General features: G+C 41.9%; 1 protein-coding gene across 1 annotated transcript in view; it reads left to right on the top strand.

Moving 5' to 3' along the window:
- Nucleotides 1-16,649, top strand: part of TRABD2B (TraB domain containing 2B) — a 233,989-nt gene that overhangs the window by 116,254 nt on the left and 101,086 nt on the right. Inside the window, exon 4 of the mRNA XM_075182037.1 lies at nucleotides 8,737-8,911. Coding sequence (XP_075038138.1) covers nucleotides 8,737-8,911 — 175 coding nt within the window. The remainder of the gene's footprint in view (nucleotides 1-8,736; nucleotides 8,912-16,649) is intronic.

The following is a 16,649-nucleotide window of genomic DNA, read 5'->3' as shown; positions in this document are numbered from 1 at the left end:
ACATCTGTCTGCAACATATAGTTGTATTTGAGGTTAAGGAAACTATGTAAATGTATACTTGGCAGTTTTTCTGGTTTGGGGCTCTGTCTCCCTCTATCACGCTGGTCGGGAAGTTTCACACAAATACCGTCGTTGCTGGTCTTGTGGACCTGATAGGGCGAGTGGTTTTTGGGACATGTCAAAGTACATAGTTTTATATGCCTCCATATACTACATGGACATATGAAACTATGTGGATATAACTTGCTTGCCTACTCCCTCGGAATGTCTACAAATTTCGGGTAGTTCTCCTGGACCCCTCAGAGAGCAGGCCTTTCTCTTATGACAATTTGGCAAAAATCACCTAATTTTGGCCCTAACCCCATGCCGCATGATCTCCCATTCAGGATCTCCCAGAGGGGGAACATAGAATTTGACAGCAGATAGGAACCACATGTCCCAACTGGTCTGTCCATGTTTTAACCAGTGGTAACTTCCAACCCTATTTGATCCTTATTTATTTGTAAGGATATCCTTATGTCTATCACAAGCATGTTTAAACTGCTCTACTGTATTAGCCTCTACCACCTCTGATGGGAGGCTATTCCACTTATCCACTACTCTTTCTGTGAAGTAGTTTTTCTTCAAGTTTCCTCTGAACCTACTTCCCCCCAGTGTCAGTACATGTCCTCGTGTTCTAATACTTCTCTTCCTTTGTAGAATGTTTCCGTCCTGGATCTTGTTAAAACCATTGACATGTTTAAAAGTTTCTATCATGTTCCCTTTTCACTGCCCTGCTACAAACTATACATATTAACATATTTTAGTCTTTCCAGGTAAGTTTTGTGCTGCAGGCCATGCACCATTTTAGTTGCCCTTCTTTGTACAGTCTCTAATGTATTTATATCCTTCTGGAGATATGGCCTAGAGAATTGAACACAGTATTCTAGATGAGGCCGTACCAATGACCTGTACAGTGGCATTATTACTTCTTTCTTTCTGCTACTGATTCCTCTCCCTATACAACCAAGCATCTGACTTGCCTTTCTCATTGCTTTATTACATTGCTTACCTGCCTTTAATTCACCTGAAATAGTGACTCCTAGATCCCTTTCCTGCTCAGTAGTTTTCATTATAGTGCTGTTAATACTATATTAAACCTGTGGGTTTTTGATACCCAAATGCATGATTTTGCATTTTTTTGGCATTAAACTGTAGTTGCCACGCTCTTGACCATTTCTCTAGTCTACCTAGACTATCAATCATTTGTTTTATCTCTCCTTGTGTGTCTACCCTGCTGCATATCTTTTGTGTGATCTGCAAAACGGCATACTTTCCCTTCAATACCATTTGCAATGTCCCCAATAAAGATATTAAAGAGCACTGGTCCAATGGGGTACTCCACTTGCAACCTTTTCCTCCTGTGAATGCACTCCATTTACTATAACTCTCTGTTTTATTTCCTGCAACCTAGATCTTATCCATTCGCCCATCTTAGAATCCAATCCCAAGCTTTTGAGTTTATTTAACAGTCTGCGATGTGGGACAGTGTCAAAAACCTTACTGAAGTCTAGATAAGCTACATCTATGCACCCCCCTTGATCTATTACTTTAGTAACCCAGTCAAAAAAGTCAATAATATTTGTTTGAAACACTCTCCCCCCAATAAATCCAAGCTTTTTGGGATTCTGTAAGTTCCTGAATTTTAGATATACTACAACTCTTTCTATTAAGAGTGTTTCTATCAATTTATCTACTACTGATGTTAGGGCCACTGTATAAACAGTTGCTTCTCTCTTCCTTGCTTCTACTTTTGTGTAGTGGGACTACATTCACCCTTTTCCAGTCCTCTGGAATTACTCCTGTAGCTAGTGACTGATTGAATAATTCTGTTAATGGTGTTACCACCACCCCTTTTAAGGTCTTTTAGTATTCTAGGATGTATCCCATCTGGCCGCATTTATCTATCCCGTTTCCCGCCACTGGTAATGACATAAACCATTACACTATCTGACGTGATCTATTAAAGCTTATATTCATGAATATACTTGCAACTTAACCTTCCCCTCTCTTTCTGTAGTGAACACTGAGCCCAACTAATTATTAAGATGATCTGCAATTAACTTGTCTCCCTCAACAAGACTCTCACTCTCTGTCTTTAGTTTTTTTGTTCCTCCTTTTGCTTTTTTGGAACCCCCGAGATAGGTTGGTGCATTTTTATGCGGGTTTATAATTTCTCCCCAAGGCAAAGAATGACAGAGAAGTTAATAAATTGGACCCGGCTTGGGTTGGAGACTATGTAGAAAAGAGACACTTTTGGATCTTCTGACCAAGTCTATGTGGAAATAGTGAATTGGCGGCTATTTAAGATACATTTTACAGCTATGTATTTTCATGTCGCTTCAGATAATCTTTATGGGACAGCAATAATTTCTAAGGATATTCTCTGGGGATAGCCAATCACCACCCCTGTTTACCATTTTACTCGGAGAAACATTTATTTCCTATGGGCCCTATTTTATGCTTCATAAGTGATCGACATCAAGGCACCTACCTCTGCCGTAGAGGCCCCCTATTTGTTCAAGAACTTATCTTCTTATGTATAAATACAGTATGTTAATAATTTACTACTTAAATCCCCATTCCGTGAGTCACTTCGCATGATAGGTTATGCCGAGATAAATGTACAGGCTCCACCCAGTTGTGTGACATCATAGGACTTGATTGGACACGGATGTTCTGGTCTGTCGATGGGGAAACCAATCCATAACTCCCAACATTTAAATTTTTTGTTTAATCAGAACATATTTAGCCTTGCCCACAAACTGCCCAAGCCTTGCCCACAAGATGCCTAAAACATGCCTGATCTGATGAACTTAATGACTTGCTTCACCCCTTTCAGGATGTGAAAACTGACGCACTGCAATCAGCACTATCGTAGACATACAATGACAATGAGTATAGTTATAAACATATGTCAATGTTGTGTAACTGTAAACACAGTCTGATAAGTAGGTGATTTTGTACATTTGCATTAACTCTGGTCCAGTTTTGCAATCACAACCACCACTTCATGACTGTTTCTGAATGAATGAAAATGGAAAGTTGGCTTGTCATCCAGTGAACACTTCAGGGAGATCTGTGCAGTCCCGACACGAAGTCTTAGAGCTCAGCTTCAAGCTGTGACTGTGGTTAACAGCCTGCTAATTGCCTTGGAATTTGTCTTGAGTTCCTGATCTGGGTCTGGTCGTTAAGGAGGCAAATGGCCTAAATAAATCAGTGTAACAACAGCTGCCTCACTACAGTGAATCATGGTGAATGTCAAATGCTAAGAATGGGATTGAACTGGGAGACGTTAGGATGATTAATGCAACAGGCGTCAAACAGTTGGTAGCCTGATTGTACTACTGCAGACAGCATCGCAGGGCAGAATCATCATCTGTATTTACTTAATGGACATATTGCTGATATCCCGGTCAGTGACACACCTCTGAACTGACTGATCTCTGCTAGTTTATTAGCCAAAGGCCGGCTAGCATCCATAATTATTCTCACATAACTGATCTCTGATCTCCAACATATACTTCACTTTAAAGAGCAGAAGGAGCCATTTTGTTGGCTTGAGACGGCCATTTTGTGGGTTAAACCAATAATTTAAAAAAATTAGCTCCATAGGAATAACAATGAGAGGAGGTTTATCTTGCCGTTTCTCCAAGTTAATGTTGTTTCGTCAGTCAAGGTGCGTGCTTGGCGCTTTTACGCCGTATTGATCCATTTTAACCCACGTAAACATAGACAAATCACTACATTGGCATGGACCCCTTCAACACAAATAGACCTGCCCAGAAATACATGTATACAGGCGCTTTTGTGTGTAGTAATAGAAGCAACAGTTAAGGATTCTACAGAAGTGCAAAACATAGGGGGGCACACATCCAGCTATTTTCCTCCCTGGTGCTTTCATAGGTGTGCGTCCGTAGGTTGGAACGGCCCTTTGGTCTTTTACATAGGGCCTACATATTATGCAGCGCTTTACAAAGAATATGTAATCATTCACATCGGTCCCTGGATCTTACAATTTGTATTTTCTAGCATATTTCGTCAGAAGCCAATTAACTTACAGTATAATTTTGGAGTGTGGGATGAAACGGAGCACCCGGAGGACACCCAATCATGGGGAGAACATACATAGATAGGACCAGGGAATAAATGTATTAAGTAGCGATTCTAGCAAATCGCCGATATTCCACGACTTTGCCGGCATAACTTAAAATGGCAATGGGTTTAAAGGTAAGTTTTGCATTTAAACCCATTGCCGTTTTAAATTATGCCGGCAAAGTTGCTGATTATTAGCGATCTGCTAGAATCGCTACATTAATACATTCACCCCCAGGTCAGATTTGAACCCATGATCTGAGCGATGTGAGGCAGCAATGTTATCCATATGGGGCCTTATTCATTAAGGAAAGTAAAGCAAAATAAATGAGTAACTTTGAACCTTTGCAAAACCATGTTGGATTGGAGGGGGGAGGTAAAGATAAAATGCGGAGACAGATTTATAATTGGGGTAGAGCATGTCCTAGATCAACTTTTAATGTCAAATGTCAAAATATATGTATCAAGTATTTGTGTCCTACATGACAAAGCAGCCAGTATTTTTCTTATGTGCAAAATAATAAACTCATTTGCACCTCTTGCATTTTAACGTGGTTTTGCGAAGGTTCAAAGTTACTCATTTTTTTGCTTTACTTTCTTTAGTGTATGTTAGGGAAGTTAGACTGTAAGCTCCAATTGGTCAGGGACTGATGTGAGTGAGTTCTCTGTACAGCACTGCGGAATTAGTGGCGCTATATAAATAAATGATGATGATGATGATAATGAATCAGGCACATATTGTCTGAATTCCACTTAGTAATGTGCTTTCCCATAAAAAAAATTAAAGGTGCAAAAATCACCTCCTGAGTACCTAGAAAATTCAAAATCTTTTGATGTGAAATGCTATGTAGTCCCCATCCCTGCAAAACAGAGAACACCACATTCTCTATCCCTTGGATCTCAGTGAAATAATCTTGTCTTGATAATAAAAATCAATGTTTTGGCATGTGGGCACATAACTGGGAACACTCAGCAAGGAATGCCCCACATCCACCCAGCTTCGAAGAACTACATTTTTCATCCCCACAGAAGCAGCAATCTTGGCTCAGGGGCGCACGCAGGATTGTCAGGGGGGGGGGAACCCCCCCAAAAAAAAACACACGAGAGACATGCGCAGCAGCTCCGTATCGGCAGCGCTGTCCTATACAGCAGCCGCAGCGCTGTCAAAGAAGCGTCCACGGCGTTGCTGTATACAATACAGCACCGCCGTGAACGCTTCTTTGACAGCGCCGTGGCTGCTGTATAGGATAGTGCCGCTATGGCGGCCACTTAGTTAGTGCAGGGGGGGGGGGGGTGGTTTCTGGAGACCCAGAAACCACCCCTGCATGGCTGGCCGAAAAATGTACTTTTTCATAAAAATGGATGCATTTGCGCTAAAGTAGAGTCGTAATGTCATAAAACAGAATTTGCACTGCACTTTCGGAAATGACATTTAGTACTTAGTGCTGGTCTGTTTTTAATAATTTTACGTGTCCTTTCTTTGACCCATTTAAAGCTTGTAAGGTGTAAGACAATAAGGCTGGGTGCACACTACAGGTTTTTCACCCAATTATCGGGCCAAGGACATGATAAAGAACTGGGCCCATATTGCATCAGTATGTACACTCCAACGATGAACGATTATCGTTCCAAAGCGCATCATATCATTTGATTTTATAAATGGACTAAAGATCTCTTTCAACAATGGAACAATGTCCTTCCAATCCTGCAGTGTGTATGCGCTCAGGACCGGCAATGTCCATGGATCTCTATGGAGTGTGCAGAGTCACCATCTTTTCAGCCGATGGTTAAGACAGATGAAGAGCACAGATCTGACGGTAAATCGTGTAAAATGTGTATAGTGTGTACACAGGAATCGGCAGTTGATCGGGGCTTTTTGTATCTCAGTCGTTGGTATAATCGTTAGCTCATCGGGAGAAATGTTCTCTAGACGTGTACCCAGCCTAAGTGTTCAGGGACCGATTTAATATTACACAGAACTACACTGTAACGAAGCAGCAGTTGATAGTAACATACTTTAAAATAACGCATTGCTGTTTGGATTCCAACTCATTGCAACATGTCTACTCCTCAGTGATAGCTATGTGTAACGCAACACCTGGAGTCTCTTCCCGCTGAAAGGCAAGACGCTGAAAATAGAAAGTTGTTACGTCAATGTGTGGCAATCATATGCAAACAAACACGCAGGGAAACATAACAGTTCTGCTGGATGTCTCCCGGCGGTGAAAGGGTTAATCGCCCCTAGGAACACACAAAGCACCATGAGTAATGCTATATTTAAACTGACTGCACTATATATGGTATAATGAGTGCTGATTGTGATCATTTGCTGTCAGATGTTTAGATAATGTGAATGGCTACCTTTTACATCCACTCCATCCTGGTGGAGCTACGAGCCGGTCTATGCATGGCTCCATCAATCATAATTAGGGTTTGTTTTATGGAACATAAAGAAATGTCCTTTTACATCAAACAAACTCAGCAGAGACTGATTGCACGGGTCTGCACCGTGCTCTGTCCCCAATGTTTTGACAGTTTTGCCCTGAGTTAAAGTAAATTGGCAGTTACTGTGTGCCGTTAATGTCTGCATTTATTCTTTTGTCCACTTTAAAAGCCCCAACAATGACTGTTGCAGTCGGCTGTATATCATGTTTGTCATGGTAAAAAGCTTTGAATTACAACACTACACAGCAGATGAATAGTCTGTATTGGGTGGAATGTAATTTTAAGGTGGATGTAGGGCTGACTCTGCTATTCATTACAGTTATAGAATAAAGTATAAACTAGAGGTCACTTACGGAGCGCCAAACTACTGATGTTGTGTAAAATCCTCTTTGGTGTAGTCATATAGCGCACACGCCTGGCGATACAATTAGGTGAACCGAGGTGGTTGCCTAGGGCGCCAATAGTTAAGGGGCACCTATAACACTGAATGAGTGACGTAATGTCACTCCTCCAGGGTTTTTAATGCCTCACATGGTGCCCCCCGTTGGCATGGAGGAAAATCCTCTTACAAGTGAAGCATCCAACTACTGCTACGCCATGTCTGTGATAGGCTGGGAATGTGGCCATTGGCTATGATGTCACAACCAAGCGCCACGTTCCCACTCTGAGGAGCAGAGAATGCCGTGTTCACCGACCGTTTGCTAAAGTAAGAGGCAGTGAGGTCGGGGCGCTGTCTCTGAGAAGGGGGAGCTCACTGGTTAGGGCGCCTCCCAGTGCTTTCGCCAAACCTGACGACGTAAGCACACTACTGTATCTAATTTTGTGTAGCACTGAAAAAGTGACATATCACTTTGCAGAGCAAGATTATTCAATTGAGATATCGTGGTGGTGGAGCATATTTTCATGTTTCTTGCTGGGCGGAGAGGAAACTAAAAACCTGAATTTAATAGCAGGAATGGTTCTACAGTGGTAGGAATTTGGACTATGATGTGACGTGTACACAATTGGCCATTGCGTCTCTTCCAATTTTTTTGAAATCTAAAGCCAATTCTGGATTGTGGAACCGTCTCCTGAGAGCGGAGAGCAGGCATCATCATCATAATCATCTACTTATATACCGCCACTAAGTCCGCAGCGCTGTACAGAGATCTCACTCACAACAGTCCCTGCTCCATTGGAGCTTACTGTCTAAATTCCATAACATACACACACAGACAGACAGACAGAGAGAGGCTAATGTCAATGTAATAGCCAATTGACCTACTAGTATGTTTTTGGAGTGTGGGAGGAAACCAGAGCAACCGGAAGAAGCCCACATACAACTTGAAGTGCACTGTTTAGACCATCTTGGTTGACCGGTGGAAAACCAAGGTGATTTGAAATGCCTATTGTGCTTGGGAAAGGATGTCCACTGCCTCAAAAGTTCTTCTCCAATTGCCCCCTCATAATGTATATTTAGTAGATAAAATATTGTTATAGGTGACTCTAGTGTTAAGCAGATTTTCAGCCACTGTGACTGGAGGAAAGACAGTTAATAAGAGAAACCTATGATTTACACAGGCTCTGTGGCTGATTGTACATGGTGAGATTGCGAAATGTAGATTTTTGCCAATCATCTCAATTACTCACCAATCTGCAAGCCACAGATCCTGTGTGCCCCTTGTTAATTCATAACAATCCTACCAACAGCAATTGCTAAGACTCTAATGATCTGCTTAATTATTACAACCGCAAACCAGAAAGCAGACTCTAAGGTGCAGCCCTCCTTCAATAAGCTTCACCTATATAATAACTGGTACAGTCTCATTGCAAAACGTCCTCTTGTGGTTACCTGAGGTTGACTGTTCTTCATCCGCCCCAATGAATATGTATCATCATCATCATCACCATTTATTTATATAGCGCCACTAATTCCGCAGCGCTGTACAGAGAACTCATTCACATCAGTCCCTGCCCCATTGGGGCTTACAGTCTAAATTCCCTAACACACACACACAGATAGACAGACAGGTTAGGGTCAATTTGTTAGCAGCCAATTAACCTACTAGTATGTTTTTGGAGTGTATGAATGGCTTTAGGCTTTAAATTCAAGGTACAGACACTTTCTTCCATTTTCACCATATTTTCTTTCTGTCTTTTTTTTTTTTTTTTTTGCAGCTCCCAAACTTTATCAACACCACTCTCCCGTCAAACGATCAGGTTACCGCTCAGGAGATAGACATTTATTTCAGACAGGAACTCATTTATAAAAGGAATGAAAGGATGGCAAGACGGGTGATGGGTCTCCTGAGGGAAAACCGGGACAAGAGTTTCTTCTTTGCCTTTGGAGCAGGTACTGTATTAGTTTTGTATCATACAGAGTCGTGATTTACATTGAAACAAAATATATTTAAACTCGTAAGATCTCAAGCTCACATTAACTAGCTGGATGTTTGAAAAATGTAACCATCGTGCTGTCAGATTAAACATAGCCAGAAAAGCGTTGCCAGTAAATTCAACTTACAGAAAACTGTTTCAGTCATATTAGAGCTCATCAGTGCATGATATCTGTCAGTCGTGTGGTATGTAGCTTAGAGAGTACCCGAACAATATGATGGAGGGCTTTTAACTCATGTTCAACTTAGCATAATTTATTAGGCTCTGTCTTAAGATTGTTAATAAGGAAGCGTTTACAGAATACATTTTACCAGTAATAAAGTTTCACAGATTCAAAACTTGTTGTAGATCACATCAGCATTTTGATTGTTGACTTTTAGGCTTTGGGGTGTTGTTTGTGCTGTTTGTTATGAAAAGTGGTGACAAGTTTTACTTTTGATTTTCGTATTATGCAAACGGTGACACACTGTTTGAAAAAATCAACAGAATATCAAGCAAAATGGTGACTTCTTTATACACTATATTTACTGGAACGATGAGAAGAAAAGTTTGTTCTTAAAGCAGCCAACTTTTGCTTCATGCCATGGAAACCATTTTTTTTTGTTGTAGAGCCCCATGGAAAGAAGATGGCCTGCCAAAAAAACAATGAGGCGCTCAAAGTGGGATTAAACTCGGCGTTACCCACTTCAAAGGCAGTAATGTTGGAGTCCACTTCTGAATGCAAATCAGCCATCCAGAGCTGACTGCAAAGGAAGATTATACCCCCGGCTCTTTGAGATGGTAACAACCGTCATTCACAGGGCCACTGTCCCAGCTGGAGGTTCCATATGCAAATGGGGGGCATGGGCAAGCTCATGTTATACATTTGCTGGATTACAGGACTTGACAAAACGTTTCCCCTTTCATCTCCGTACTGCAGACAATGATTTTTCTGTTCCCTGTTAGTCTGAAGGAAGCCGTGCAGGCAGATCCATTAATATTAATTATAGAATTAATTCCGAATACGTTCACACAGAATGTTTCCTTGTTTAGATTATAGAAGGAGACCGTGGGCAGTGCATGATCCCTGCAGTGCTGTCCAGACACTCACAAGAGCTTTCATTCTGGGGGGAAAGGGCCGTTATCTCACAGGGGCGGCTGGTTTGGCACTTCCTAGCCATTACAGCTGAGCTTGCTGTGCTGACTGTGGATACATTCACATTTAACAAGATGAATTGCGAGGTCTGCTATATGTTTACTCTATAGATTTAAACTCGTCTGCTCTTTAAACTAGGTGCATACTTCAAAAGGAAATTGTGAGAACCTCAAACATGTATCATTTTTTTGTAAAGCTAAGTTAAAGTTTTCAGTGGGGAAAACCGTTCAAAAAGTTGCAGAAAATCTAATCCTGTGGTTCTGGAGCTTGCAGACAACTCCAATTTAGCCTATGTACTCCAGAGAAACTTTAGACAGATTACTGTTGGTTGCATGTATAAACTAGGGATAACTTTGATCATTAAAAGTGATACAAGAGATATGGTTGAACATGAGTTTGCTCTGTAAGGTATATTGGATCTGTATTGAGTCTGTACTCAGTTTGCACAAGCAGTTTGGCCTAGAAGAGATATTGAGCATTATTTAGGATGAGAAAGAGCAATGCAAGAATGCGTATGCACGTTTGCTCACCCACGAAGAGCATACGTTTGCCCAAAACCATGGTGCGCATAGAATTGATGGATTGGAGTAGAACTTGCAAATGGATTGTGTCCCATTTGCAAGTTCTACTCCAATCCATGCATTCAAAATGGACCTTAGTTTTGTCTATGTGCAGTCTACCTGTGTTCCTATGTCATGCCCTCTACTTTAATCAACTTTTCAAAGTTATTCATTTAAGTACTATCAGTTTGACTCTCACATTGTGCCTTGTGTAGAGTTGGACCCACTTTACGCTTTTGAACTGTTCAGCACAGGGATGAACTAGGGGGATAGGGCCTGCTAAAACAAACGTGCCTTCCCCCCTGTAGGTATAACCAACCCCATGCTGGAAAGCACTAGGGCTCTTCCCACACCCCTGGGGCAGTGGGTGTGGGTTAATTAAAACAAATAGGCTTAATTAACCATTTTGTCTATGGTGCACTAAAGGTCCCCAGCATGGCCAGGCTGCCATTAAGTGTTTGGGCATGCTGGCGCTTGTAATACTACAAGCATCAGCATACCCATAGCTGACAGGGCATGGCCTGGTTTTTTCACTCTACGTGGCAATACTGGAGACTTACGGCTTAGTGCTTGTGAGCTTGTGTGACTCAGTATTTCCTGTTCTCATACTCACAGTGGAAGTGAAACCCAGACTCGGGGAAACCTTCGCCAGAAAGCTATTGCCGGTGATACCATTTTCGCCGGAGAAAGAGCTCTTTATAAGTAACTGACTAAATTAGGCCCTATTCTATCTATTGTCACCACCACTGACCAAATAGATTTGTAGGACTCAGATACTGCGGCCGCAGTCTGTTTGCTATAACCAGGGCCGAACAGCTAATCGATCAATGCATTTTATCAAGTCATGACCAGCCCAATACTACTCTTAAGCGAAAACCAGAATTTCCAGTCCAAGTTTATTATCAAGCCATAGGTTAAGTGACTGAAATGTAATGCAGCCTTATTAAATTTGTCTCTGAATTTGGCAAACATTCTCATCTTCAGCTTTAATTAGGCAGTTTGAGTATTTCTTATACATATTTTATTATTTTGCTTTACTACCTGTTAATGTAATTAGCTGTGGATGGTGATTGGAATAACTGTTTAATTAAAGTCTTGGCTCAGTTTTTCTGGCAAAAGTGGAGGTAAATCAATTATTCATCATCTGTGGGCTGCATTTAATCCTCAGTTTTCTTTCATATGAAATACTGTTTTCAATATTTCTGGCAAGTTCAAATGGCCAAAGAAGCAGAAGACTCAAGACGGATTCTTCATAACATTACATACCGAAACATAGACAAGCACATGAATGTCTACAGACATCACATATAAATTAGCATTATCGTAGCTACATATGTACACATATAAGCACTAAAAACACTAATGAATAGTGTTGATATAATTGTGTCGAAATTAAATGAGAAAACGATTCTCCAGTTAGAATTAAATGAGTAAACTAATCCTCTCTAACTAATATCTAACAAAATCCATGTTAATTGCTAGCATCACCCGGGAGCATTGCCGAGATTATGTAATTGCTCCGCAGGGGCGGGGTCAAAATGACATCATTCATAGCAAATCGTGTCATCAAGGCCTCTGCCCCACCCACTTCACTAGGAAGTGGGCAGGATGCTGGAAGGTGGTTTGCTCTCCTGGGGACTAAAAGAACTACCCGAAATTCAGGAGTATCCCGGACGTTCCGGGAAATTAGTCAAGTATGGCGTAATGTCTTGGAGGCTGAAGTTTGTCTTTAAGTAGAAAGTGTTGAAAGCCAATAAATAGGTCTATCCATAAATATTTATGCAAGAAACCCAATGGAGTGACAATTTGGAAGCAAACAGCAGGTAGGTAGACTAGGTTTAAAAAAAGGGGCAGGAATAGCTGACATGTATGAATGTTTAAAATGATTTTGGTTATGATATGTCTACTCCTTAAACTGAGCTACAGCTGTAGGCCATCACACACAACCTGCTTCAAAGACAGTGGGGACGACATTTTTTTTTGTGCACTGATATGAGATGTGGACAGATGTTCTGGATGTTCCCAGACTCAGAGCTCTTTCTATAACAGTATCCGGACAGCAGGTTATTGCTGGTGGGTGCGATCTGACGTATATATAGAGCTGGAGCTCTTTGCGGTGAATGTGCAGAAAATGACACCCGTCCTCCGACTATTCAGATATTCCCTGCTGAGCCAGGTCTCCATAAACAGCGTTCCGGGGCCTCCAAACCCAGTTATCCTCTCCAGATGCACAGGATTAAGTTTTTAGACTGAGTTGGGACTGACAGAGCCTTGACAATCCTCCTCAGAATCCAGAGCTTATGCATTTTGTTGACTTTTCTTCTCTTTTTAATCTCTTCATGATTATTTTGCTTGTTTTACTATTTTGAGTGGAACAATGTGCACACTCTGTGTACTTTAATATCTTAGAATATTTTGTATCTTCGGTACCTAAAGTTGAGGCGTTAACTTGCAGCTGTAAAAAAGTATGGTCGGTCACATAATGACCGACAGACATTTTCCTAATTTCTTTTGTTCTGCTGGAATTTTTATAGTAATTAAATGACAAATAGTACATAATTTGAAGTACAACACAGGATCAGTTGCACAGTTTAAACCATTTACCAGTTGGAATTCCTTCTAGAAAATAATTCACACCCCTGGAGCTGCCGGGCAGCACACTATGAGTCATTAAGGACAGCAAAGCATAAAAAAGGAGTAACTTTGCAACTGGGCAAAACCATGTTGCATTGGAGGGGGAGGTAAATTTAAAATGTGGGGACAGATTTATAGCTGGGGTAGGGCATGTCCTAGATCAACGTTAAATTTCAGTGTAAAAATAAAGCTATCAAGTATTTGTGTGCTACATGAAAAAGCAGCCAGTATTTACCTTATGTGCAAAATAACAAACTAATTTGCACCCCTTGCATTGTAACATGGTTTGTCCTGGAGAAGATTTACTCCTTTTTTTGCCTTACTTTAATAACTCAGGCCCTCTGTCTGCTTTTCAGCCGCTAGGCGCAGCCATGCAGTGTTGCCATCGCCGCACAGTTATGACAGTGTCATAACCAGTAGTAAACTGATTGGGACAGCACTAGCTATTCCCCACTCAGAGTAGTGGTGAATGGCTGGAACTATCTACCAATCAGAGTTTAGGATGCTGTCACATGACCTGTACAGTGTCTCGATAGACAGTGAGGGGTAGGCCATTTAATTGGGTCGCTCCCACAGATCTGGGTTCTGATTTTTTTTAGTCTCTGCTAAACTGTTTCCCCCTTAAAATAAAAGTCTTGACCTGCTCCTGGAACAGAGGCGCTTTCCATAGCAGGAAGAGATTGGGCATCCCAATATGCACACAGCATAATAAAGTGCATTTGCTTAAAGATAAATGCACTGCACATCTGCATTCTTTGCAGCCTCATAAACGCCTCTCATATAATCTTTCCTTTTGAAATCATATACATAGCCTTGCTCTGGGCAACTTGATCCCCACATTTCCAATTTAGTACAGTGAGTGGTTATACGATGTACAGAACATTACTGGCTATAGATAATGCTGTAAATATTCTTTGTAGACAAGCAACTATTTCTGATTCACTGCGGATCATCCAGATGGCTTGCACAATTCTAGTTGCGAGCCAGACCTCGCTGGCTTTTGATATGTGGCAATTAGAAATCAATTACACAGTCTTGCAGCCTGACAATGGCCTGTCCTTTATGACCGAGCAGCGAGTCTTGTTAGTACCTTTTAGCGGAATACACTGGGTTTTCCAAAGAGAAACCTTTATCGTTTGTCAATTTGAATCCAGGCCAGGTACACTTAAGCTGTTAGAATGGAAATTAATATTTTGGCACAAGGCCTACGCTTAGAAGTTTAAAACCAGTCCTTGGTTCTGGTACGTTTCATTTTTATGCTTAAATAATGTTATAAGAGCAGTTGTAGAAAAGAAATAAAAGTTTAGATTTGGAATGTAAAATCGTCCCTAAGCGCACAAGCTGGAGATCAAGTAACCAGATCTAGTCAGCATCAGAGCCGGATTTAGACCTCATAGGGCCCTAGGCAGGATACTGTTTTTGGGCCCCTTCCCTGAAACAATCCATAGCACTATATTTTTGCACCATATACCCCTATAGTTACGTAGAAGTGAAAGCATGTGCCGCCGCATGCCTACCATATACCCCTATAGTTAAGTAGATTTGAAAGCATGTGCCGCCAAAGGAGGTGAGGGCGTGGCTTGCATCTTTGGGGGCGTACCTAACATGTGAAAAGAGCAAGGCCACCCTGCTGCAGAAAAAGGCACCCCTAAATAATTACCAAGCAGTCCCGTTTTTTAAGTTGTTGGGTCAAAACAACTTAATAAATATTGAAGTCAGGGCAGAAATACTTACTTAAGTTGTTTGCAAAAGTAATACGCATAAATCCAAGTATGTGCTCTTGTCACTTTTGTCCCTCTATCATCACACTGTGCCCCTTCATTGTCACTTGTGCCCCTTCACAATATCACATGTTCCCTTTCACCATCACCTCTGTGCCCATCACCACCTCTGTGCCAATCACCATCACCACCTCTGTGCCAATCACCATCACCACCTCTGTGCCCATCACCACCTCTGTGTCCTTCACCATCACCATTTCTGTGCCCCTTCACCATCACCACCTCTGTCCCTCAGGGCCGTCTTTTCCATTGGGCACGCTGGGCAGGTGCCCGGGGGCCCTGCAGCCCATGGGGGCCCTCCGGAGGCAGAAAAACAAAAAAAACCCTGCAAAAAAAGAAGAAAATACTTACCGTGCTGTCAGCTGGCGATCCGGCTCCCTCCATGGTCTCCTCCTCCGTCGCGCTGGCAGTGCATGTCGGGCGTGATGTCATCACACCCGCCCGACATCCATTGCGGAGCGCGACGGAGGAGGAGACCATGGAGGGAGCCGGATCGCCAGCTGACAGCACGGTAAGTATTTTCTTCTTTTTTTGCAGGGTTTTTTTTTTTTCTGCCTCCTGAGGGCCCCCCTGGGCTGCAGGGCCCATATATATAATCATTTTTTTTTTTTGGGGCTCCAGTGCACTGCTGTGCCCGGGGGCCCAAGAGGTTCTTAAGAGGGCCCTGCTGTCGCTCCGTTGTTTTACTTACCTTTCTATTTCCTTTCTTCTCCGGCGCGCTTCTCCTCCTTGGTCAGTCCAAACAGATTTAAAAAAAAAAAAAAAAGAGTCACGTGATCGCTCGTCGGGTCCCGGCAGCCTCTCCTCCTCTCTCTCTATCACTGAGACACTGAGAGGAGAAGAGGCTGCCGTGACCCGATTTGCGGCACCCAATCCCCCCCTCCCCCGATTCGCGGCACCTGATCCCCCCTCCAGGGCCGATTTTTTTTTTTTTAGTATTTTTTAAAAAAATTGCTCCTGTCCCCCCCAGCTGTGCCCCCCGAGAGCCGCTAGGCCCTAGGCAGGTGCCTAGGTTGCCTAGCGGTAAATCCGGCCCTGGTCAGCATTGATACACAGGCACAAATTAAATCACTAGTAGTTTTGGGGTGACCCCCCCCCCCCTCCGATAAGGTTTTGCTGATATAAGTCCAGATTCATTAGGAAAGTTAAGCAAAAAATTGAGTAAGTTTTCTTACTCAAGTCTACTGGACAAAACCATGTTACAATGCAAGGGGTGCAAATGAGTTAATTATTTTGCACAAAAGTTAAATACTGGCTGTTTTTTCATGTAGCGCACAAATAGCTTATTTTTCACTGAAATTTAAAGTTGATCTAGGACATACCCCACCCCAACTATAAATCTGCCATTAAATTTTAAATTTACCTCCCCTTCCAATGCAACATGGTTTTTCCTTACTTGCTTACTTTTGCTTAACTTTCGTTAATGAATCAGCCCATAGCGCGTGGTGGATTCTTCCACAACTGTGGTTTAAAAAAAATAAAAATTTTATTTTTTTTACATTAAATACATAAATTAAGATGTTCTTAATGCGTACTGTATTACAATATATTTTTATTGTCTATCTTACTGACATACACATGTTC

The sequence above is a fragment of the Mixophyes fleayi genome, chromosome 8, assembly GCF_038048845.1.
Source record: "Mixophyes fleayi isolate aMixFle1 chromosome 8, aMixFle1.hap1, whole genome shotgun sequence".
Classification (NCBI taxonomy): domain Eukaryota; kingdom Metazoa; phylum Chordata; class Amphibia; order Anura; family Limnodynastidae; genus Mixophyes; species Mixophyes fleayi.
This window is presented reverse-complemented; position numbering and strand designations above follow the sequence as displayed.